The sequence below is a fragment of the Crocuta crocuta genome, unplaced genomic scaffold (genome assembly GCF_008692635.1).
Source record: "Crocuta crocuta isolate KB4526 unplaced genomic scaffold, BGI_CrCroc_1.0 scaffold262, whole genome shotgun sequence".
NCBI lineage: Eukaryota > Metazoa > Chordata > Mammalia > Carnivora > Hyaenidae > Crocuta > Crocuta crocuta.
The window spans coordinates 6,272,812-6,294,164 of NW_027528869.1; the positions used below are offsets into that span (position 1 = coordinate 6,272,812).

A 21,353-nucleotide genomic window follows, 5' to 3' on the forward strand; every position below is an offset into this window, starting at 1 on the left:
AATGGAAAAGGCTCAATGAAAAGATTATTTATAAAAGCCTTTGAAATCAAAAGCAGTCAACATAATCTGCATTCACAGATGGAAAAACTTACAAGACTAAAAACATAGCACCATTCTGTAAGACAATATTTGTGAAATTTAGCATACCCAGAGTTGAGCTTAAGTTTTAATAGAATAGCACAATTATTAAGCTATTATTAAAATGTATTAAATTAATACGTTTTCATTGCTCTTCCTACCTACTTTAACACAAAGTAACCATTGTTCAGTGTTTCTGTATAATTGAGTCATAATCTATTGTCCTCTTTATATTGAAACTTGAAATATATGTTGCCTAAATTATCAGGAAAATGATGTATGCCTTTAATTATTCAGAGTAAGTGTCCACACTGACTAAATTCATCTGTCACCTCTATAAGTCATTTTTTCCTTTATATACATCTCAACTGTCATAAGCACAACACAAATGATGTTATGGTTGACATATAAATAGATGAAGTCCAAGTTTTGTTTCGGTTATGTTTTGCTTCCCGTGAGAATACGTTTGGCTCTCCTACTCCAGAATTCAGGCTAACAAATGCAAAACAGTGAAATCCATGACACAGAAACTTTCATTTGCATTTTTTTTTTTTTTTTACAAATAGTTTATTGTCAAGTTGGTTTCCATATAACACCAGTGCTCATCCCCACAAGTGCCTTTCATTTGCTACTTAACAAATTGTAGGTAGGCATTCCGTTTGGGCACGCATTCTCCAGTCTAGCTAAGTTTTATAGATGTCTCTGAGGGGTCTCCATGAAGACATTTCAGATTCCATCACAAGGCATTGTTGGGGCACTTTCAAGCCTTCATGTGATGAGAGAGAAGAAAATAATTTTTCCGTCAAGCAGTCAATGTTTGTCGCATTCCGCAGCAGGTAATCTAAAATAGATGTAACAGAAGCAATATTGGGAATTGGCAGTTATGCTGAGCGTAGTGGAAGGCCTCCTCATTTGTATAGCAGTTAGTCAATCAATACTGGGAGTTTTAGGGAATGGATTTATTGGCTTTGTAAACTGTATTGACTGTGTGAAGAACAAAAAGGTTTCTATGATTGACTTCATTCTCACTGGCTTAGCTGCTTCCAGAATTTGTCTGATACTGATAATAATTGTAGACGGATTTATAAGGATATTCTCTCCAGATATGTATTCTTCCGGTAACCTAATTGATTATATTAGTTACTTATGGGTAATTATCAATCAATCAAATATCTGGTTTGCCACCAGCCTCAGCATCTTCTATTTCCTGAGGATCGCAGATTTTTCCCACCACATTTTCCTCTGGTTGAAGGGTAGAATCAATAGGATTCTTCCCCTTCTGATGGGATCCTTGTTTATTTCATGGCTATTTACTTTCCCCCAAGTTGTGAAGGTTCTTAATGATCAAAAAGCGGAGAATGGAAACGCAACCTGGCTGTTCAACGAGCAGAAGAGTGCGTTCTTTACTAAGCAGATTTTGACCAGTCTCGGAGTCATCCTCCTCTCGGCGCTATTCCTGATTACATGCTTCCTGTTACTCATTTCCCTTTGGACACACAGCAGACGGATGCAACTGAATGTCACCGGACTCCAAGACTCCAGATCAGAAGCACATAGGAAAGCCATGACAGTCTTGATCTCTTTTATCATCCTCTTTCTCTTGTATCTTACAGGCATCGCCATAGAAATAGCATATTTCACAGTGCCAGAAAACAAACTGCTGTTTATTTTTGGTATGACGACCACAGTCGTGTATCCCTGGGGTCACTCATTTATCCTAATTCTTGGAAACAGCAAGCTAAAGCAAGCCTCTCTGACAGCACTGCAGCGGTTCAAGTGCTATGAGACGAGGCGACTGCTCCCAGCGGCACAGACCGGGATGGGGAGAAATGGATGTTCTCGGAGAATAATCTGGAGAAGAAGAAGCCCCTAAAGTTCTGTCCACTTGCACGACATACTTGCCTTGGTTGCACCTGTGTTATCGAACCTCACCAAACTCTTCCGTAATTGTTTTGACTACATTGTAGGAAATTTCACCTTCCACATGAAAATTCAGCGGCTGGGTCAGTTTCCGTGCAACTACATCTACCCACACACCCCTCAGAGGAGAAACAGCTTGAAGACTCTTCACTATAAAGGTTTTGCTGGTGAGAATAAGCACCTAAAGTCAGGGTTTTCCCTGTGCTTGACTTGACTTCCGTGAAGCACTAACAGCCTTTCACCAATAAGACCCGTAGGAAAAAGAAGGCAAGACAAAGAAAACTGTAATCAATCTTGATATTTAGAACGTGGATGTGAGAGACAGACACCGAGGCGCATCTTTTGAGTGTGCAGTTTTAGCTTTTTAAAAAGATCACTTTTATTTTCACTGTTTAAATCTTAATGTTTCTTTTCTTTCTTTCTTTCTTTCTTTCTTTCTTTCTTTCTTTCTTTCTTTCTTTCTTTCTTTTTCTTTCTTCCTTCCTTCCTTCCTTCCTTCTTCCTTCCTTTCTTTCTTTTTTACTGGCATGTGTTTGACGGAACAGCAGTAGTAATAGTAGTAGATGTTCTGTAGGAAATAGCTCAGGAAGCAGAGTCTATGTGGGGAACAGGGGATCAGAACACTGATAAAACGAGTCTTTACATTCTTCAAACCCACTGATTGGAGATGAAGGGAAATCATGAACCAAAAGAGCTGAGCGAAGATTCTGGTAGAAGTACAGATCCAAAGGACTCAACAGTGTGGTCGCTGAGTTGTGCTAAGGGACACAAGACTGAGGCCAGCATGGGATCAGTGTGAAATAGGAGACAGTCTGCTCTAGAGTGTTACACATATTTATATTCATACACACAAACTCGCACTCACAGACATATTTACTGCTGGTTTTTAACTTTGTTTTTAGTGTTTTATTTATTTTTGAGAGAGAGGGAGAGACAGTGTGAGCAGGGGAGGAGAGAGACAGGGAGACACAGAATCCAAAGTGGGCTCCAGGCTCCGAGCTGTCAGCACAGAGCCGTGGGTCTTGAACTAATGGACCACGAGATCATGACCTGAGCCGAAGTCAGACGCTCAACTGACCGAGCCACCCAGGTGCCCCTAAAGCAAAGAACAGCACATAATAATTTAAACAATTGTATTTATGGTGTTGGGAGAGATAAAACTGAAGATTGCTAAGCAAATGACCTTATTCAGTCTGCGAGTAGAGAAGGTGCCTCTGAGGTTGAAATGTTTTTATTTTGTTTTATTTTGGATCTGAATAATGCCCAAGAGTAAGGTGGGCAGAACAGGAGAGATTTGGGGTGGGGAGTGAGCATGTGCATTGGTGTTGAAGCTAGAAAGAGGAGAGGGCATTGCAGGAAATGAAAGTCCAGCACCGCTAGTAGATAGAGTGCAGTATTTGAGATTACTTTTAAAGAAAAATTCCAGTGTCAGGGAGCCTGGGTGGCTCGGTCAGTTAGGTGTCCAACTCTCTGGTTTTGGCTCAGGTCATGATCTCATGGGTTGTGCCTTTGAGCCCTGTGTCAGCTCTGCGCTGATAGGCGGGAGCCTGCTTGGGGTTCTGTGTCTTCCTCTCTCTCTGACCTTCCCCTGCTTGCTTCTCTCTCTCTCTCTCTCTCTCAAAATAAATAAATAAAACATTCTAAAAACTTCCAGTAAAGAAGGACTTGATAAATTTCTTGCAGTTGGTAAGTTGCCTGGCAGAAATAGTAAACTAATATTTTGATAGCGAAAAACATAACCCACCCTATTTTAATCTCAAAATCATTCAAGATTATTATTTTTAAAGTTGTTACTTTGATCACAAAACATCTTTCTAATTTGCATATATTTGATCACTAATGAAGTTAAAGCACTTGTACAGAATTATTAACCAACGGGATATAATTTGGGGGAATTGTTCATTTGTTTTCCTCTATTTTCTTTCATGCCTTATGATGTTTCTTACGAATCTGACACTTAATTTATTGACATTATGCCGTATATGTTATGATCTTTTTTCTTAATTTGCTATTCTGCAAATAACTTAGTTTGTGGTGTTGGTGGAAGCAAGTTTGTAATGTATATAAACTCAAATCCATTTTTTTCTCTTTATGATTTCTCCTACTATTTTGGAAGAATTTGATTTGGTTTTATTGATACATGTTCCTTTTATCAATAACTCCATTTCTTTGTCTGATCATAAAATAAAACCTTTTGCTCCACCTAAAATTCAAAAGCACAGAAAAGGATGAAGGAGAAATTAAGATTGTGCGTATTTGTGATGCTCAGCTTACTATTGTTAACATGTTTCTACATAGATTTCAAGATAAATTTCAAAATAGACAAGTATAGATACATAGGTATGTTGCTTAAAAATTTATTTTGATTATATTTATATATAAACTAGATGGATACGTCCTTTATCTATACACAGCAGGATTATAGACAATTTTTGTTTTCTTCTTTGACTGTACTATAAATTTCTAAATTTTCTGTAATTTATGCAATAAGTGTATGTGTTTAAGCATAAATACATTTATGCAATAAATTCTGTAATTTATGCAATAAATGTATGCAATAATTGATGTGATCAGGGAAAATATAATTATATAAAAAATAAGATACATGAATAAAATCTGTTTGGTTTCCTTTCCTTGAGAAATGATGAAAAGAGCATTCTCCAGAGTTTTCACAAACTCTGTAAGTACTAACTCTAAATGGCTATTACCTTGGCAGGTCTGTTCATTTAGTTTATTGTTTGTACTCTCTCTTTTTTTTTTAAATTTACTTTCATTAATTAAAATGTTTTAGGGGTGCCTGTGTAGCTCAGTCAGTTAAGTGACATACTCTTGGTTTTGGCTCAGGTCATGACTTCATGGGTTGTAAGATCAAGCCCTGAATTGGGCTCCACACTGACAGTGTGGAGGCTGCTTGGGATTCTCTCTCTCTCTCTCTCNAATAAATAAGTAAATAAATAAATAAATAAAAGCTTTTTTAAAAGTTAAAAAATTTTAATTGTGGTATCACTGACATATAACATTAAATTAGTTTGGGGTGTACAACATAGTGATTCAACAATTGTATACAATATAAAATGTTCACCACCAAAAGTGTAATACAACACTATGGACTATATTCCATATGCCTTACTTTACCTCCCTGTGACTTACTTATTTTAAAATTTTTTTTAATGTTTTTTATTTATTTCTGAGAGGGAGAGAGAAAGACAGCGAGACAATGTGAGCAGGGGAGGGTCAGAGAGAGAGGGTGACACAGAACCTGGAACAGGCTCCAGGCTCTGAGCTGGCAGCACAGAGCCGGACTCGGGGCTCAAACCCACGAACCGAGAGATCACGCCCTGAGCCGAAGTCAGACGCTTAACCGACTGAGCCACCCAGGTGCCACTTATTTATTTTATAATTGGGAGTTTGTGCCTCCTAAAACCCTTCACCCAGTGCTGCCCTCCCCCTTAGCAACCATCAGTTAGTCCTCTATATTTATGGATCTGATTCTCTCTGTTGCGTACTAACTTGATTATGACTCTTGGTCGTCGCATATTTTGTGATTCTATTTTGAACTTAGTTTCATTAGAACGTTATCTGCGGGAATTCTTTAAAGAACTTCCATCGGTAAAGTGTCTTTACCGTGCACTCTGCCAGAAAGGATTTAACTTTGCTTGCGAGGCTGACTGGGGATATTTCATTAAATTCCATTTTCAGTTCGTAAGTTTCTAGGCAAATTCTGGTCACGAATATACCTGTGTGCAAGTCTATTTCTGTAAATTCTCAGAATAACAGATCTATGACATTCTTCCTGCAATTCAGTGTGATTGAGAGGTAAATACCCCTAATTTTAACCTTTTGTTGCTCGTATGATATTTTTTTCATTTGCTTTTAAGGAATTGCCTTTCAGGGGTCTTGATTTATTGATAGCATTCAATCTCACTTCTAACCGTGGAGGAGCCCAAGCTAGGAACCCTACCCTACATGCGCATGCTCATGGTCCTTTAAAATGTATGTATGCTCTGGTAGAAAGGAAGTTGAAAATGTCCTCCCCTCCAACTACTTTCAGTCCTTCTTTTTCCCCTCAAAATTTGCCATTTCCCACCATTTTTGACATCTGAGGATGTATTTTAAAAATTTCATGTCAGCTGAGCCATGCACTTAATGTAATTCTGAGCTTGTTTTTCCATATTTTCATGTGTTCTGAACTGAAGGTTTTGCCGTACCCTTGAAAGCAAAAGTTGATTGTTCTTTTCTAGTTTCATTCCACTTTATTGTTTAGTAAATGTGTTCAAGGCTATATATTTTCTGTATAAATATTGCTTTAGATACATTCAGTGTTGACACAGCTCTTATATAGTCAATCAGCTCAAAGAGTTTCAGAGGATTCTTTGTAATTTCCTTTTAATTCAAGAGTGAAGAGAACAATTTTCTAGTTATATGAGATTTGTAAAGGTAGCTTCTGTATTGATATTTTATTTTATTGAAGTTGGATCAGGCAACATATTTCTATGATACTTGGCCTAGGGTAAGATTTATTTGGCTTAATATTTGACCCATTTTGGTGAACGCTCCATGTCTTCTTGAAAGGAGTTTGATGGTGCTGAAGTCAAGTTTATATAGATGAGCTAAACCATATTAATGATATTGCTTCTTTATATTCGTGTTCATTATGTATTCATTTGAAATTGATAATATACATTCATTCATAATTATTGATTGATGAGTCATTTGTAGTTGCATTTAATATGAAGCAATATTGATAATTTCCTTAGCATTTGTGCAAATAAAATTTATTTATTTATTTATTTATTTAATTGAGAGAGAGAGTGTATAGGAGGAAGGGGCAGACAGAGTAGGAGAGAGAGAATCTTAAGCAGGCTCCACACTCAGCACAGAGCCCAGTGCTGTTCTTGATTTCACGGCTGTGAGATCATGATCTGAGCTGAAATCAAGAGTTGGACACTTAACCAACTGAGCCACCCAGACACCCCTGTTACTTTTATTATTTTCTTTTACTGATATTAAAATCCTTGTTTGTCACTCATTAAATTTTCCTTTGTCCATGTTAAGTATCACGAATTTTGTTATTATTTATTATGTGTTTTCCATCTGTATATTTTCAACATTTCTACACTTTTCTTTTATTGTCTCCTGCGAAAACAAATATCTGATTTTTGATCTTTTGGTTAATATTAGAATTTCAAAATTATGATTATTGAGTGAACATTTTTATAGTTACCTTCATTGCAGTTATATTAATCTCCTATATTTTATAGTTACCATCATTGCAGTTATATTAATCTCCTATCTTCTCATTTCTTCTTTTTTTTTCAATTCTACATCCTTTCTTCTAATTTTCTTCCTCTCCTTTTCTATAGTCTGCTGATACAACAGTTTCATATGCTGGTTTAAAAATATCTTTTTTTTAATGTTTTTTTTTTATTTATTTCTGAGAGAGAGAGAGAGAGAGTGAGCAGAGGACGGTCAGAGAGAGAGAGAGACACAGAATCAGAAGCAGGCTCCAGGCTCTGAGCTGGCTGTCAGCACAGAGCCCGACATGGGGCTCGAACCCATGAACTGTGAGATCATGACCTGAGCCGAAGACAGACACTTAACTGACTGAGCCACCCAGGCGCCTCTAAAATATCTTTATCTTCATCCCAAGTAAAAGAAGAAGCTTAGCTTGTCTTATCTATTTCTAGTCTGTCCTATGCTGCGTATTTTTCTGGTCTGCAGTTTCAAGTTTTAAATTATGTTTTTATTTAAAATGTATTTTTATTATGGGAAAATATGGTAAAATGTATTTTAATATGGTAAAATAGTTTGCAAGAATATCCTTAAAATTTCAAGAACCACCACAACAATCACAACAGCAAAAATAAAATACCCACATACATATAAAACTACTGCAGGGGAAAAAAAGGCAGGTATACACATTCATGCACACACTCACACACACACACACACACACACACACACACACACACACAAAGGGAAAACCAACCTTCTCAGCATTTTCAGTATATGAATATACACTAAAAAAGTAACAACCATGAAACAGGAAAACTAACACAACATGCCAAGATGAAGAGAAAGAAACAAGCGAAAAACACCATGAAACATAAATGTAACACTCAAAGATGTGTTCAAACAATGAAAAGACATGACACAGAAGCTGATAGAAACAAAAAGAAATTAAAGAGATACAAAAGCACCTTAGAAATGAAGAGAAATCTTGGTGTACATAAGAGCATGTAATTGAACAAGGTAGTAAAGAAGAGAAAAGATAGAAATGAGAAAGAAGGAATTAACACAGAAATCATAAAAGACAATATGAAAGGGAAAAAGATAAATATGAAAAAGCAGGCCATGATAAACAAATAATTGGCTCTCTGAAGGAAAAAAAACAAAGTAAGGAAATGGGCTAATACTTAAAAAGAGAGGATATAAGAAAGCTTTTTGAAAATGAATTTCTTGGGACACATGAGTGGCTCAGTCAGTTAAGCGTCCGACTTCAGCTCAGGTCATGATCTCACGGTTCATGGATTCGAGCCCCACGTCGGGCTCTATGCTGACAGCTAGCTCAGAGCCGCGAGCCTGTTTCAGATTCTGTGTTTCCTTCTCTCTCTGACCCTCCCCTGCTCACGCTGTCTTTCTCAGAAATAAAGAACATTAAAAAAATTAAAAAAATGTTTTTAAGTAAATAAAAATAAATTTCTAGAAGGGGCGCCTGAGTGGCTCAGTCAGTTGAGCATCCGACTTTGGCTCAGATTATGATACCATGGCTCATGGGTTCAAGCATCAGATTGGACTTTCTGCTGTCACTGCAGAGCCTGCTTTGGATCCTTTGCCTCCTTCTTTATCCCTCCCCCACTAGCTTTCTCTCAATAATAAATAAACATCAGAAAAATGAATTACTGAAGCCATATGTCAGAATGACAGCATATATGGGAAAACTATCCCAGAAAGGTTAGCTCAGAGACCTACTCTACTCATCATGTTAGACTTTAAGTGTAAAGATAAATGACTCTGAGTTAACAGGCAAAAAAGACAAGTCATTTGAAGAGGAAAGAAAAAAACTGATATCGGACTTCTTAATAACGTTCATCAACAACATGAAAAAGAGGGCAAAATTAACACTAAGCTCAAGGAAAAAAGTGTGAGCCAATAATATTTTATCTAGCCACACTGTCTTTAAGTACCAAGGTCATTGGGGAAGGGAAGATGTTTTTAACATACAAGAGCTCAGGAACTACTGTATCTACTAGCCATTCATGAGAAATAGATTAGAGGCTGACTTCATGTAATGAAGAGATGGTTGGGGGAACTTTGGCAAAAGGAATGGTGGTGAGGTTTCATATGTTTAACTATAGAGAGAAGTCTAAAGTCTAAAATAAAAGGAAGGCTGGTGAATGATTGCAACATTACACTGCAAAAATATGTAGACAGCTGACAGGGGATTCCAAGTTGCTGGGTCTCTTGTGAGGATGTAGGGAAAATGAGCTGAGAGTGACAAAGAAGCGAAACAACCAGACCCGCTTCACCTCAGTTGGATGATGGAGTGTGAGAGGGAAAACAGTTACCACTTGAAAGGCTGCAGAGGAGGCAGTGTCCATAGAGGAAAGTCAGGAGATAGTTGTGAAGTGTTAAAATAAGGCATCTATGGATAAAATTTAGAGGTCTGTGAACTTGCAGGGACACCAAATTATAGCTTCCTTTTTATTAACCTTTAACTTAAGCCTAGCATTCTTTCTAGGTATGAATGCAGGTAACGATCACAGCAACATCAGCAGTACCTGTGATTGTTCACCCCTAGAAATCACAAATCACTGTTGTTAGAGATGCCTCAAATTATCGTTTTACCTTTATCACTGCTCTTTCTTCCAGATGCTATTATTATGTGAAAAAAGAAGCACAGAGATTACCGTATCACATTAAAAATATACTTTAATGGGGGCACCTGGCTGGCTCAGTTGGAAGAGCATGCGATTTTTGATCTTGGGGTCATGATTTTGAGCCCCCATTGGGTGTAAAGATGACTATATATATATGTATATATGTCTATGTCTATACATATATATATATATTCATCTATCTATGTATCTGTCTATCTATGCACACACACATGCGCATATAATTTATCCGGATTCCTTTAAAATTCCATGTATTTTTTTAATGTTTATTTATTTTTGAGACAGAGAGAGACAGAGTATGAGCAGCGGAGGGGCAGAGAGAGAGAGGGAGACCCAGAATCCGAAGCAGGCTCCAGGCTCTGAGCTGTCAGCACAGAGCCCAACATGGGGTTCAAACTCATTAACTGAGAGATCATGACCTGAGCCGAAGTCGGACACGCAATCAACTGAGCCACCCAGGTGCCTCAAATTCAATGTATTTTTATTTTGTTCACTTAAAAAAAACATCCTGAAGACATTATTATCTGAAAAAATTATTCTGAAGACATCAGAGTGTTCACCAATCTGTCAAAGTAGTCTATGGTATATAAAAGTTTAAGACCCCCTGAGTTCAAACAAAGAAGGTAAAGTGAACTGTCAGAAAAATGAATGAGAACATAAGGTTCTTGCTGATGATTTACTGTGAATCTCCATGGACATAGTGAGGGATTTGGAGTCAGGGGTGGTGGGTAGATGAAGTCAGTGAGTAATTAAAAATACGAGCTGTCTGAAAATAGGACCAGTATGGCAGCATTCTGTTCTCAATACTCAATGGAAAATATAGTCACTTGCCTGACTTGACTAGCAATCATCGACAGCCATAATTAAAGAGAAATTGTTTACAGAGAATGTAAGATTCTAAAGAATGGCACAAAGTATTTTGACAAGACAAAGAAAATGGATTTAAAGAAACATCTGCCTAGATAGGTTGGTGTTGGAGCACTTCTGATAGGAAGAGATTCAAGAAATGACACTAGTGGATGTGCTGAGCCTAGAATCTATGAAGGGGCGGCTATATCGATGCATGGACCCAGATCCAGGGTTAAGATCTCTCGTCTTTGGTCTAAAATCGTTAGAGTCCATTCTTACATGTGTTCTTTGAGCTCTGGCCAATATAAATGTGGGAAATCTTGCGATTCTTTCAGAGTATAAATGTTTTCCCTTTTGGTCAGATTTTGTCATTGCCTTCCCTCTTTCCCCTCCCCCCAGCGCCTAGAGCATGCTGCATTATGACCTTGGTTATGAGTCAAGAGACAAAAATGGTGATCAAGGTGGATCTTAAGGAAAATAAGCATCCTGATTTTTTAATAAATAATATTATCATTTAATTTTATATTTAATTATATATATTTTATATATATATTAATTATATATATAATTTATATTTAATTATTAATTAATATAATTATTTAAATAATATATTATTTAATAAATAAATATCCTGATTATTACCAGTTGCCTGGTAACTTTCCCGGGTGAGGTAACTATATGGTCTTCGGGCAGAGCAGGGCTGATTCCCTCTGACATGGGAAGGTGGACTGCTTCCACCAGAAGGGAGTTCGAGATTCTCAGCTTTATTTATCCAAGTGCACCTAGATGTCCTCAGTCCCAGTTTTAAGGTCCTACTCTTGTCCCGTCTTTGCTCTACATTTCATTCGATGAGATTTGATGAATCTGTGAGTACATCTTATATAGTAAATCTCTTATGTGCACAATTAGCTTTTAGACCCAACGTATGGTTATAAAACATAAGTGAATCTTTCAGGGCCACCATAGAGCTCTGGTTTTCAGACTGTCATGAGTTGAAAATTTGAAAATCTCGAGTTGTCATAAGTTCTCCTTATGCAGGTGGAAATAGCCAGGCCATTCACAGTCTGTTTAGTCATTACTAATGCATTAAAAGACAAGAACAGTAACCATTTCATCTGCAAATACATAAGGGAAATTATCATTTATTTTATTTTATTTAAAAACATTTTTATATGTTTGGGAGAACGCAAGCATAGGAGGAGCAGAGAGAGGGAGACAGAGGATCCAAAGCAGGCTCTGTGTTGACAGGTTGACAGCAGCGAGCCCGACATAGGGCTGGAACTCACAAACCAAGAGATCAGGACGTGAGCCGAAGTCGGATCCTCAACTGACTGAGCCACCCAGGCGCCCTGGGAAATTATCATTTAAATAAAGGTGGCATCTTCAAGCACGGGTGTAAGGTGGATTGCCAAATCGATATTATCGAAACAAGTGAACAGCCATCTTCAATCCATAAATCTAGTTGGATCCGTACCTGACAATTTCAGATATATACACATATATATTTCCAAATTGTTTTTTTAATGTTCTATTGTTAAAAAAAAAAAAGGCAAATCATGAAAATAATAGAGAAAATATAGGAAAATTTTAATGGAGACATTTTTCTGACTGTAACTCAAGATCCAGAAGTCATAAAGACTGATAAATATATGAACTATATGAAATTTGAAAAGTTCTGCTTACACTTAAAAAAAAGAAGGAAAAGCTGAATACAAATGAAAAACTGGGGAAATATTGTCGATACAGAACATAGCAAAAGTGCTAATTCCTCTAATGTGTAAACACCATAGAAATTCATTAAAAGGTAGAAAAATGAGCAAAACTGTAAATAGTTTACCAAAAAGAAAATTCAAATTGCTTTTAAATATACAAAAAGGTACTAGACTCCAGGGGCACCTGGATGACTCAGTCTGTTGAGGGTCGGACTTCGGCTCAGATCATAGTCTCATGGCCTGTGGGTTCGAGCCCCACATTGGGCTCTGTGCTGACAGCTCAGAGCCTGGAGCCTGCTTTGGATTCTTTGTCTCCCTTTTCTTTCTGCCCCTCCCCCACTCATGCTTGCGCGTGCGCTCTCTTTCTCTCTCTCAAAAATAAACATTAAAAAAAAAGGTACTTGACTCTCAACCCACTTAATGGGTGGCATTCTTAGTCTCCAGTCCTCAGTATCTCAGTCTCAGTGTCTGTTGTCACCAATATACTTAAAACACATGTGCAAATGAGGTTGGGCATTTGCTTGAGATCATCGCCTCGAGCCCTTTTTCTCTGACAGAGCAGTTGCTCCAGTGAAAGCAAAGCCTAGAAGCCTCCACCTTACATGTTAAGTTGGTCAAATATTAAACTTGGTGCAAGAGAATATTACCATAGCTTGGTTTATTGTTTCATGGATTGAGATGCTAGGTACCTTAAATCAGGAAACAACCAAAAATGTGTACAGATAGATGATCAAGTGTGTTTTGTCTTTGAAATTGGTATCCGTTATTATGAAAGCATTATAAGGAAAGTGGCATTCACATTTTAACAAAGCATGATCAGCTGCATACAAGTACAGATTCTGGGGTGAAATTCTGTGTTATAACAGAACAACTGGAATGTCTTCAGTGCTCAGTCTTCCCCATTACAGGGAGAAGGAGCTGGAAGTCAAATAACCGTCTTTACAAGAAAATTGAGTTATTCTAATTAATGAAGTGAATACATTGCCATAAGGCTGAAATTAGTCATATTAATTGTCTACACTCTAAACTAACAATCATTTTTAACCTCCCGAAGATGGATTTGCACAAAATGGATCATAATTTGGGGGTACATTGCAAGTTATTAGAGATGGTAATGTAGCCACATCTCCAAATTAAATTTGGATCCATTATTTTCCAAGTAATTGATTCTTTCTTGAAGTTCCTGGTCAACAGCTTAAATTCAAAGACTCCAAAATACACAGAGCTTCAAAGGAGAAAGATTGTGCAAATCCAAGAAATCAGATCCATTCCTATTTGCATCGTTGAGGCTTTCAATCATCACTGCACACGAAAGACATGACTGGTCCATCAGTAAATTCTTCAGGCAGTTGTCACCCTGAGCAGACCTGGCTGTCTCACTGACCTGTATCATTGCTAGGGAAGAGGACAGAAAAAGACCACTACCCAGCAGGACGTAAGTGGCAGACTCAGACACCGTCGTTCACTGGCCCGCTGAAAGCTGATACTATCATTGGCAATACCCCAAATAGGAACGTTGCTGACATGCCAAGTACAGTGGAGGTAATATATATGATCTTGATTGCTGGTGAATTAACTATAGGAATTTGGGGAAATGGATTTATTGTACTGGTTAACTGTGCCGGTTGGCTCCAAAGGGGAGATATCTCCATGATTGACGTCATCCTGGTGAGCTCAGCCATTTCCAGAATCTGTTTGTTGTGTGTGGTATCTATCGATGGCTTTCTTATACTACGCTCTCCACACGAGTATGCTCAGAGCAAGATGATCACCATCGTGGACGCTTTCTGGACACTGAGCAATCATTCAAGTGTCTGGTTCACTGCTTGTCTCAGCATTTTCTATTTACTGAAGATAGCCAACATATCCCGCCCGTTCTTCCTCTGGCTGAAGCTAAAAGTTAACAGAGTCATCCTGGGGCTTTTTCTCACATCCTTCCTCACCTCCATAATTATTAGTGTTTTTTTGAAAGAGTTCTCCTGGAATCACTTCAACGTCAACCCTAAGGAAAACAGAACTTGGGAATTCAAAGTGAGTAAAGCCCAAAGCACTTTCAAAGTGATTATGCTGAACCTAGGGGCTCTGGTTCCCTTTACTCTTTGCCTCATCTCATTTGTCTTGTTACTTTTCTCCCTATTTAGACATACGAAGCAGATGAAACTTTATGCCACAGGGCTCAGGGACTCCAGCACAGAAGCACACATGAGGGCCATAAAGACAGTGGTCATCTTTGTGCTCCTCTTCATTATGTATTATGCAGTCTTCCTTGTAGTCACTTCCAGCTTCCTGATTCCTCAGGGAAAATTAGTGTTGATGTTTGGTGGCGTCGTAGCTGTCATTTTCCCATCAAGCCATGCGTTCATCCTGATAATGGGGAACAGCAAGCTGAGGGAGGCGTTGCTGAAGGTGCTGAGGTGTTTGAAGGGCTTCCACCAAAGAAGGAGACCTCTTGTTCCGCAGAGAATCCTGAATGCGAGGAGAAAGAAATCAACACAAGAGAGTTTCCCTTCTCCCAGGTGATTACATTCATTTGTTTAATTGGAAGCTGTTGGGAATCATGAATAGCTATCATTATTCTAAGTTTCCCTTTGTGCTCCTCCACGTTGTTTAACTTTAAATCAAATGTTATCAGTGAGCCACATGTATTTCCTTGTCTCTGCAGGAAAGATGAATCTAAATCCCATGCTGGGGCGCCTGGGTGGCTTAGTCGGCTAAGCATCCGACTTTCGCTCAGGTCATGATCTCGTGGTTCGTGGGTTCAGGCCCCGCGTCGGGCTCTGTGCTGACTGCCAGCTCAGAGCCTGGAGCCTGTTTCAGTCTGTGACTCCCTCTCTCTCTGACCCTCCCCTGCTCACGCTCTCTCTCTGTCTCCCAGAAATAAATTTAAAAAAAAAAAAAATTAAAAAAAAATAAATCCCATGCTAACATTTCATATCATTGCCTAAAGGCATAGAGATTCTCCGTTCTGTCATAGTCTAGTAAAAACCTTGAGCTCTGAAAACAGAAGAAAAATTTCAGGCAAACAGGCTATGGGGAAGAGGTTTTAAAACATATCAGCCCTTCCTATAAAATCAATCATATAAAAAACTATACTTCATCTGAGCTGGGGGTCAGTTCTTATCTTTTCTGCTCTGTCCCCTCGATTTCTAGAATGATTTGTCCTGATAAGGAAGGAGATAAAGCACTGGTGAGGTCCTCTCTAGGGTGTAATATAATGTAAGAAAAGAGATGTGATCTCATGGAAATGTTTTTCCAGGAAAAGGGATGGGGGATGTATAGTTAGAGATATGTGTATCAAAACTACCCAGTTTTAGAGTCAATTCTCAAAGATTCTTTGGAATGTTTTCTCTGCCCTTCTAGACTCAGGAATCTTTGACATGTTTGTTTGGGTTTTTTCCCTTCTTAGCATCATTCTCTTTTCTATTCTGGTAACATTTTACAGATAACTAGGTTTCCTTAAATTATTAATTTCATGCTCTCCTATTACACATTAGGCAATAGAAATAGGATATATACTACATATGTTGTTTACATTATATAAGCACTTAAATACAAGAAGAAGAACCCTAGTTCTGTGATTTGTATTACTTAGATTTAAATGTATTGTTGCCTGGGTCTCCCAAGAAAGAATAAATGAATTTGATAGTAGAATTCATCTTATTCCCTGGAAATAGTATTTGGTTAACATTTTTTAAAAATGTGATAGTCCCATCTGGAGAAATGACTGTAATGTAGAATGTGAGATTATAAGTCTTATAAAAAGAGTTGATTATAAAGAGAATAATTTAAAGTGTGTTTCCTTAATTTTATATGAAAACGTTTATTATCCAAGAGACAACATTTCAGGATGAGCCTTTCAAATGAGGAGCATTTCCTGTATTAAATAAATGAAATGAAACTAGCAAATCTTTAGCATCTTTCACTTCTATTAAAAAACTGCATAGAGAGAAAATTTTTGTAAATATTGCCATGTGCCTGCCTGACTAATAACACTATACCATTTATAATTGGATTGGTATCATACCCTTCTCTAATTAACCATTTATTTGAAAATAAAAATTATGATCCTCTAACTGAATGCCAATTTTCTATAATCCAACTGTACTGATCATTTCCAACACTAAAATTCATTTCTACTAGGAAATCTGAGTTTGATTGGCTTACAATTTATGGTGATGAAAATGAACTTACACTTTACACATTGTGATTATGGAATCCATGTTTTTTTTTGTTTTCTGTGGCTCCCTATTTGAAAGTCAGTTCAACAGATGGAAGTATGCAAGACTCAATAGCAAGAAGCCTGTTGCAAATTCATGAAATATAATCTCTTTTAATATGTATGAGAGCATTTTCAACCAAACATTTCACTTACCACTCACTAAAGGGTGATGATTATAATTTGCCCAGGCTCAAAGCTAGTCAAAATGTTTGGAACAACCAGTTGGTTTAGTCCTCACGAACGTAGAAGCGATCCTACTTCAAAAGAGAGCTCGGTACTTCTGGAATGATATCAAAATCCAAATAGTCAATGAAATGAAAACATTATTCCATGATTTGAAGAACTTATTTACGACTCTCCAACTGAGAATCTGTAAATTAGCCTATCTGTAGTGATATTGGAGACCAGGGTGTTCTCTCTACAACATGCTCAGTACAGAAGACAACGTCTTCATGATCATAATAATGGGAGAATCCATAATAGAAATTTAGGGGCATGTACACATTGGACTGGTAAACTGGATTGACTGGTTTCAGAAGAAAACGAACACCTCAACCGTCTATGCCCTTCCCAGTCTAGCCCTCTCCAGAATTTGTTTGCTCTGTATAATGATAGTAAAGGTCATCATAATGGTACTCTACCCAGATTTTTATGAAAATGCTAAACTGCAAGCCATCATGTATGTCTTCTGGACACTCACCAACTACTTAAGTATGTGGTCTGCCACCCGTCTCAATGTTTTCTATTTCCTCAAGGTAACCAACTTCTCCCACCCACTTTTTCTCTGGCAGAAGAGGGAGAATTGACAACATGATTCATTGAATTCTCCTGGGCTCTTTGGCTATTCCCGCTGTGGCCAGCCTTCTACTGGCAATGACACCAATTTCATAAAATTGCAAAACATAAAAGTAACTGGCCTGAAATGTTCCATGTGAGTAAGAGTCAGTGCTTCAACCCGCTGACTCTCTTTAACCTGTTGGCAATTGTCCCATGGACTGTGTCATTGATCTCATTTTTCCTTTTAACTATGTCCCTATAGAAACATGTCAAGCAAATGAAACCCAGTGTTACAGGCTGTGGAGATCCCAGCACAGAGGCCGATGGGGGAGCCAGGAAAACTATGACTTCACTTCTCTTCCTCCTTTTTGTATATTATCGGCCTTCCCTTTTGGAGACTTATTGCCACCTTACGAAAGAAAGCAAGTTAGCTGTGATGTTTGGAGAAGCTCTAGCAATTCTCTATCCTTCTGGCCATTCACTCATTTTAATTATTGGGACTAACACGCCGAGGCAGGCATCTATTAGGATGCTGAGATAGGGCAAAATGGCCTCCCTGCTATAAAATCTTAGCTTTCTAAGTGAACTTGAAAACCAAATCTCATTGCCTAATAAAAAATACATCCTCGTTTTTTCCAGTTATTCCTTTTATTTTGGGTACACATCTCGAAGCGTTCTTGAGATCTATTAGCACGTGAATGTATACATCCTTTCTGCATCTCTACACCCCAAATTCTCATCTTCACTGTTTCCTCTGAGAATTTCAGAGCTCACAGCTCACAGTTATTATTTTTGCCTCCTCTCTGCAGAGGTTAGGCATGTCCTTCCTGGATACTTTCTGTGAAAGTTTTGCTTTGGCCCGTAGTAAAGTGCACTGAGCTGCATGAACTGATTTTTTTTTCTTTTTTTTTTCTATCACATATTTTTCATTCCTGACCCTTAATTTTGCTCCCATGATGGCTCTGTTGGGTCACTTCCCCCTTGGATTATTAACTAGGAACTCAGATCTTCCCCTGTCCCGTATCTGGCTCAGGTTCCCAGTTATGTATCTGTCTCCTGCCAAGTGAGTGATGCATTAGGTGGTCTCCTAGATAATATATCCTGGTGGACCTTTTTCTGGCATCTCCTATTCATTTGCCTTGAAATTAAATTTCTGTACAAACCATCTCCTATTCAGGCAGCAATAGGATGGGAATAGAATTCTTTCAAGCATCTCTCTCTAAGGCTATTCCTAGAAGATTCCTTCACAATCTCGGTAAAAGGATGGGGCTAAGTAATGTCAATCAGACTGCTTCCCTCAGGTTCCTTTCTTAATATGACCTGCAAGGGTTCTTTTCATTAGGGACTTTAGCAAAACAATGAATTGAGAAGAAATAGCATACATTGTAGGATAACTGTTATCCCTTAAAAAAGCATGTATACCCTTAACAAACACAGGGCAAATTACAAAAAAATAACAGAAAACAAGAATCACTACAAAAGCGTCAAATCCTTCCTTACTAGAGTAGCACTGACACACCTGATCTAGAATTTAGAACATCTAAGTTCAGTTCATGTCTGTTCCCATATGACTGTGCACTTCAGCTCCTACCCATTTGCCATGTCAAATTCTGGTCTATTTCAATCTGTTCATTTCCTTTTGTTATAACTAAAATATTAATTACCTGAAGATTATCCATCTCTCTGCATATGATGATGTAAAATTCACCCCATAATGTCCCAATATTTACAGTCTTATGTATGTAAACTTCATCAACTATATTTCTAATAGCCTATCATTTTGGATGCTATTTGTTGTATAAGACAGGAGAACTGATATTCTTTTGACGGGATATATTAGTATAGTCTACAAAATATCTGCTAATTCTTCACCAGGATGAACTTTACATGCCTCTGTAGGTTTAGATGCAATAAAAATTTTGTAAAATTAGTACTTCTGAGAAGGTTTCCTCCATTAGTCTGAAGTCCTTTTCTCCATATTTAGGTTTTTACCTCCACTGACCATGACCAGGCTTCAAAGTATGAAGGTGGTGACCAAACACTCTCACACAATTATTTTTTCTGTTTTCCGGTGTTTTTTTTTTTTTTGTAGTTAAGGCATTTAACATGAGATCTATGCTTTTCACAAATTTTTAGGTGTACAATGTAGTGCTGTTAACTGTAGGCACAATATTGGAGAGCATATCTCTAGAACCTATATTTCTTGCATAACTGAAACTTGATACTCATCGAATAGCAACTCTCCATTCTTAGTCCTTTCAGGCCCGGGTAGGCACTGTTTTGCTCTTTGCTTTTATGATTTGTCTGTTCTAGATACCCACGTAAGTGGAATCGGGCAATATTTGTCCTTCTGAAACTAGCTTATTTCACTTAGCAGAATGTCTTCCAGGTCCACCCATGTGTTTGCATATTGCAAGATTTTCTTCTTTTTAAAACTGAGTGATATTCCATTGTCGGTATGTAACATGTGTTCTTAACTCACTCATATGTCAGTGGGCAATTAGGTTGCATCTACATTCAGCTGTTGTGAATAATATCACAAGAAACATAAGGATCTCTCACTTGGAGATCCTGATTTCAATTTTTTAATTTATTTTAATTTATTTTTAAGTTTGTTTATGTATTTATTTTGAGAGAGAGAGAGAGAGAGAGTGTGAGCCAGGGAGGGGAGGAGAGAGAGGGAGAGGGAGAATCCCAAGCAGGCTCCTCACTGTCAGTGCAGAAGCTGACATGGAGCTCGATCTCACAAATTGTGAAGTCATGGCCTGAGCTAAAATCCTATGGTTAATTGACTGAGCCCTCCCCCCCCCGCCNGAACTTTCATCTTGTTTTCATAATACCGGCACCATAACTTCCATGCTATGCAACACAGGTATGTATAAAATCTACATTTACTTACAAACAAATAAACAAAAAATGTATTCTAAAATTTATTTCGATAAAGGTATTATTATAGTTACTGAAGGCCTCCCTTTTTTTTTTTTTTTTTACCAGGAAACTATGGAGAAGAAAATGATATGCTTGGGTCAGGAATCATCACTTTTTTCTTTTTTTTTTTCTTTTTAACATTTTTATTAGTAAGAGACAGAGACAGACCATGAACATGGGAGGGGCAGAGAGAGGGGGAGACACAGAATCTGAAGGAGACTCCAGGCTCTGAGCTATCAGCACAGAACCCAATGCTAGCCTCAAACTCACGAACCGTGAGATCATGACCTGAGCCGAAGTCGGATGCTTAACCAACTAAGCCACCCACACGCCCTGGATCATTTCTAAGCCCAGAGGAAAGCAGTCATCTGTGAACATGGCCACAGAATGAGGCATTTGCCCCAAAATCCAAGCTGTGTCTCAGGAATGAACATTTGTCCGTTGAGGAAGGATGAGACAATATGTGTTCCCAAAGAAGGTATGAGCACCCTTAGAATTATTCCATGGAAACACTATATTGCAAAGTGTTTCTCAGTAACTCTAAATTTAGAGAAGCTACTTCAAAATAATAGTCTGTAGAAATGAGGTAAATTTCATCATCGGTCTCCTGCCGAATAGTCTAGAAGAGCTAGATTCTCAGATACAGTGTGGCATGGCCGAAGGTGGAGAATAGATCAAAACACAGGATTTTGCTCTCTTCTTTCATGTGTACAACTTCCCTTGAGCACCTTTTAAGTGAAAAGGGAAAATATAAAGATAATGAATATTGTTCTTTATTATGACTCCTTCATCTCATTATATACAGCATCACAGGGGTTCCTGGGTGGCTCAGTCGGTTAAGCGTCTGACTTCAGCTCAGGTCATGATCTTGCAGTTCGTGAGTGTGAGCCCCACGTCGAGCTCCGGAGCCTGGGACCTGCTTCAGATTCTATCTCCCTCTCTCTCTCTGCTGCTCCCCTGCTCGTGCTCTGT

General features: G+C 38.0%; 2 protein-coding genes across 2 annotated transcripts; both read left to right on the plus strand.

Moving 5' to 3' along the window:
• Window positions 1-961: 961 nt before the first annotated feature.
• Window positions 962-1,951, plus strand: TAS2R10 (taste 2 receptor member 10). The gene has a single exon (XM_077756416.1). The coding sequence runs from the start codon at window positions 962-964 to the stop codon at window positions 1,949-1,951; it is 990 nt and encodes a 329-aa protein (XP_077612542.1).
• Window positions 1,952-13,981: 12,030 nt separating this feature from the next.
• Window positions 13,982-14,977, plus strand: LOC144225237 (taste receptor type 2 member 9-like). The gene has a single exon (XM_077756410.1). The coding sequence runs from the start codon at window positions 13,982-13,984 to the stop codon at window positions 14,975-14,977; it is 996 nt and encodes a 331-aa protein (XP_077612536.1).
• The last annotated feature ends 6,376 nt before the right edge of the window (window positions 14,978-21,353 follow it).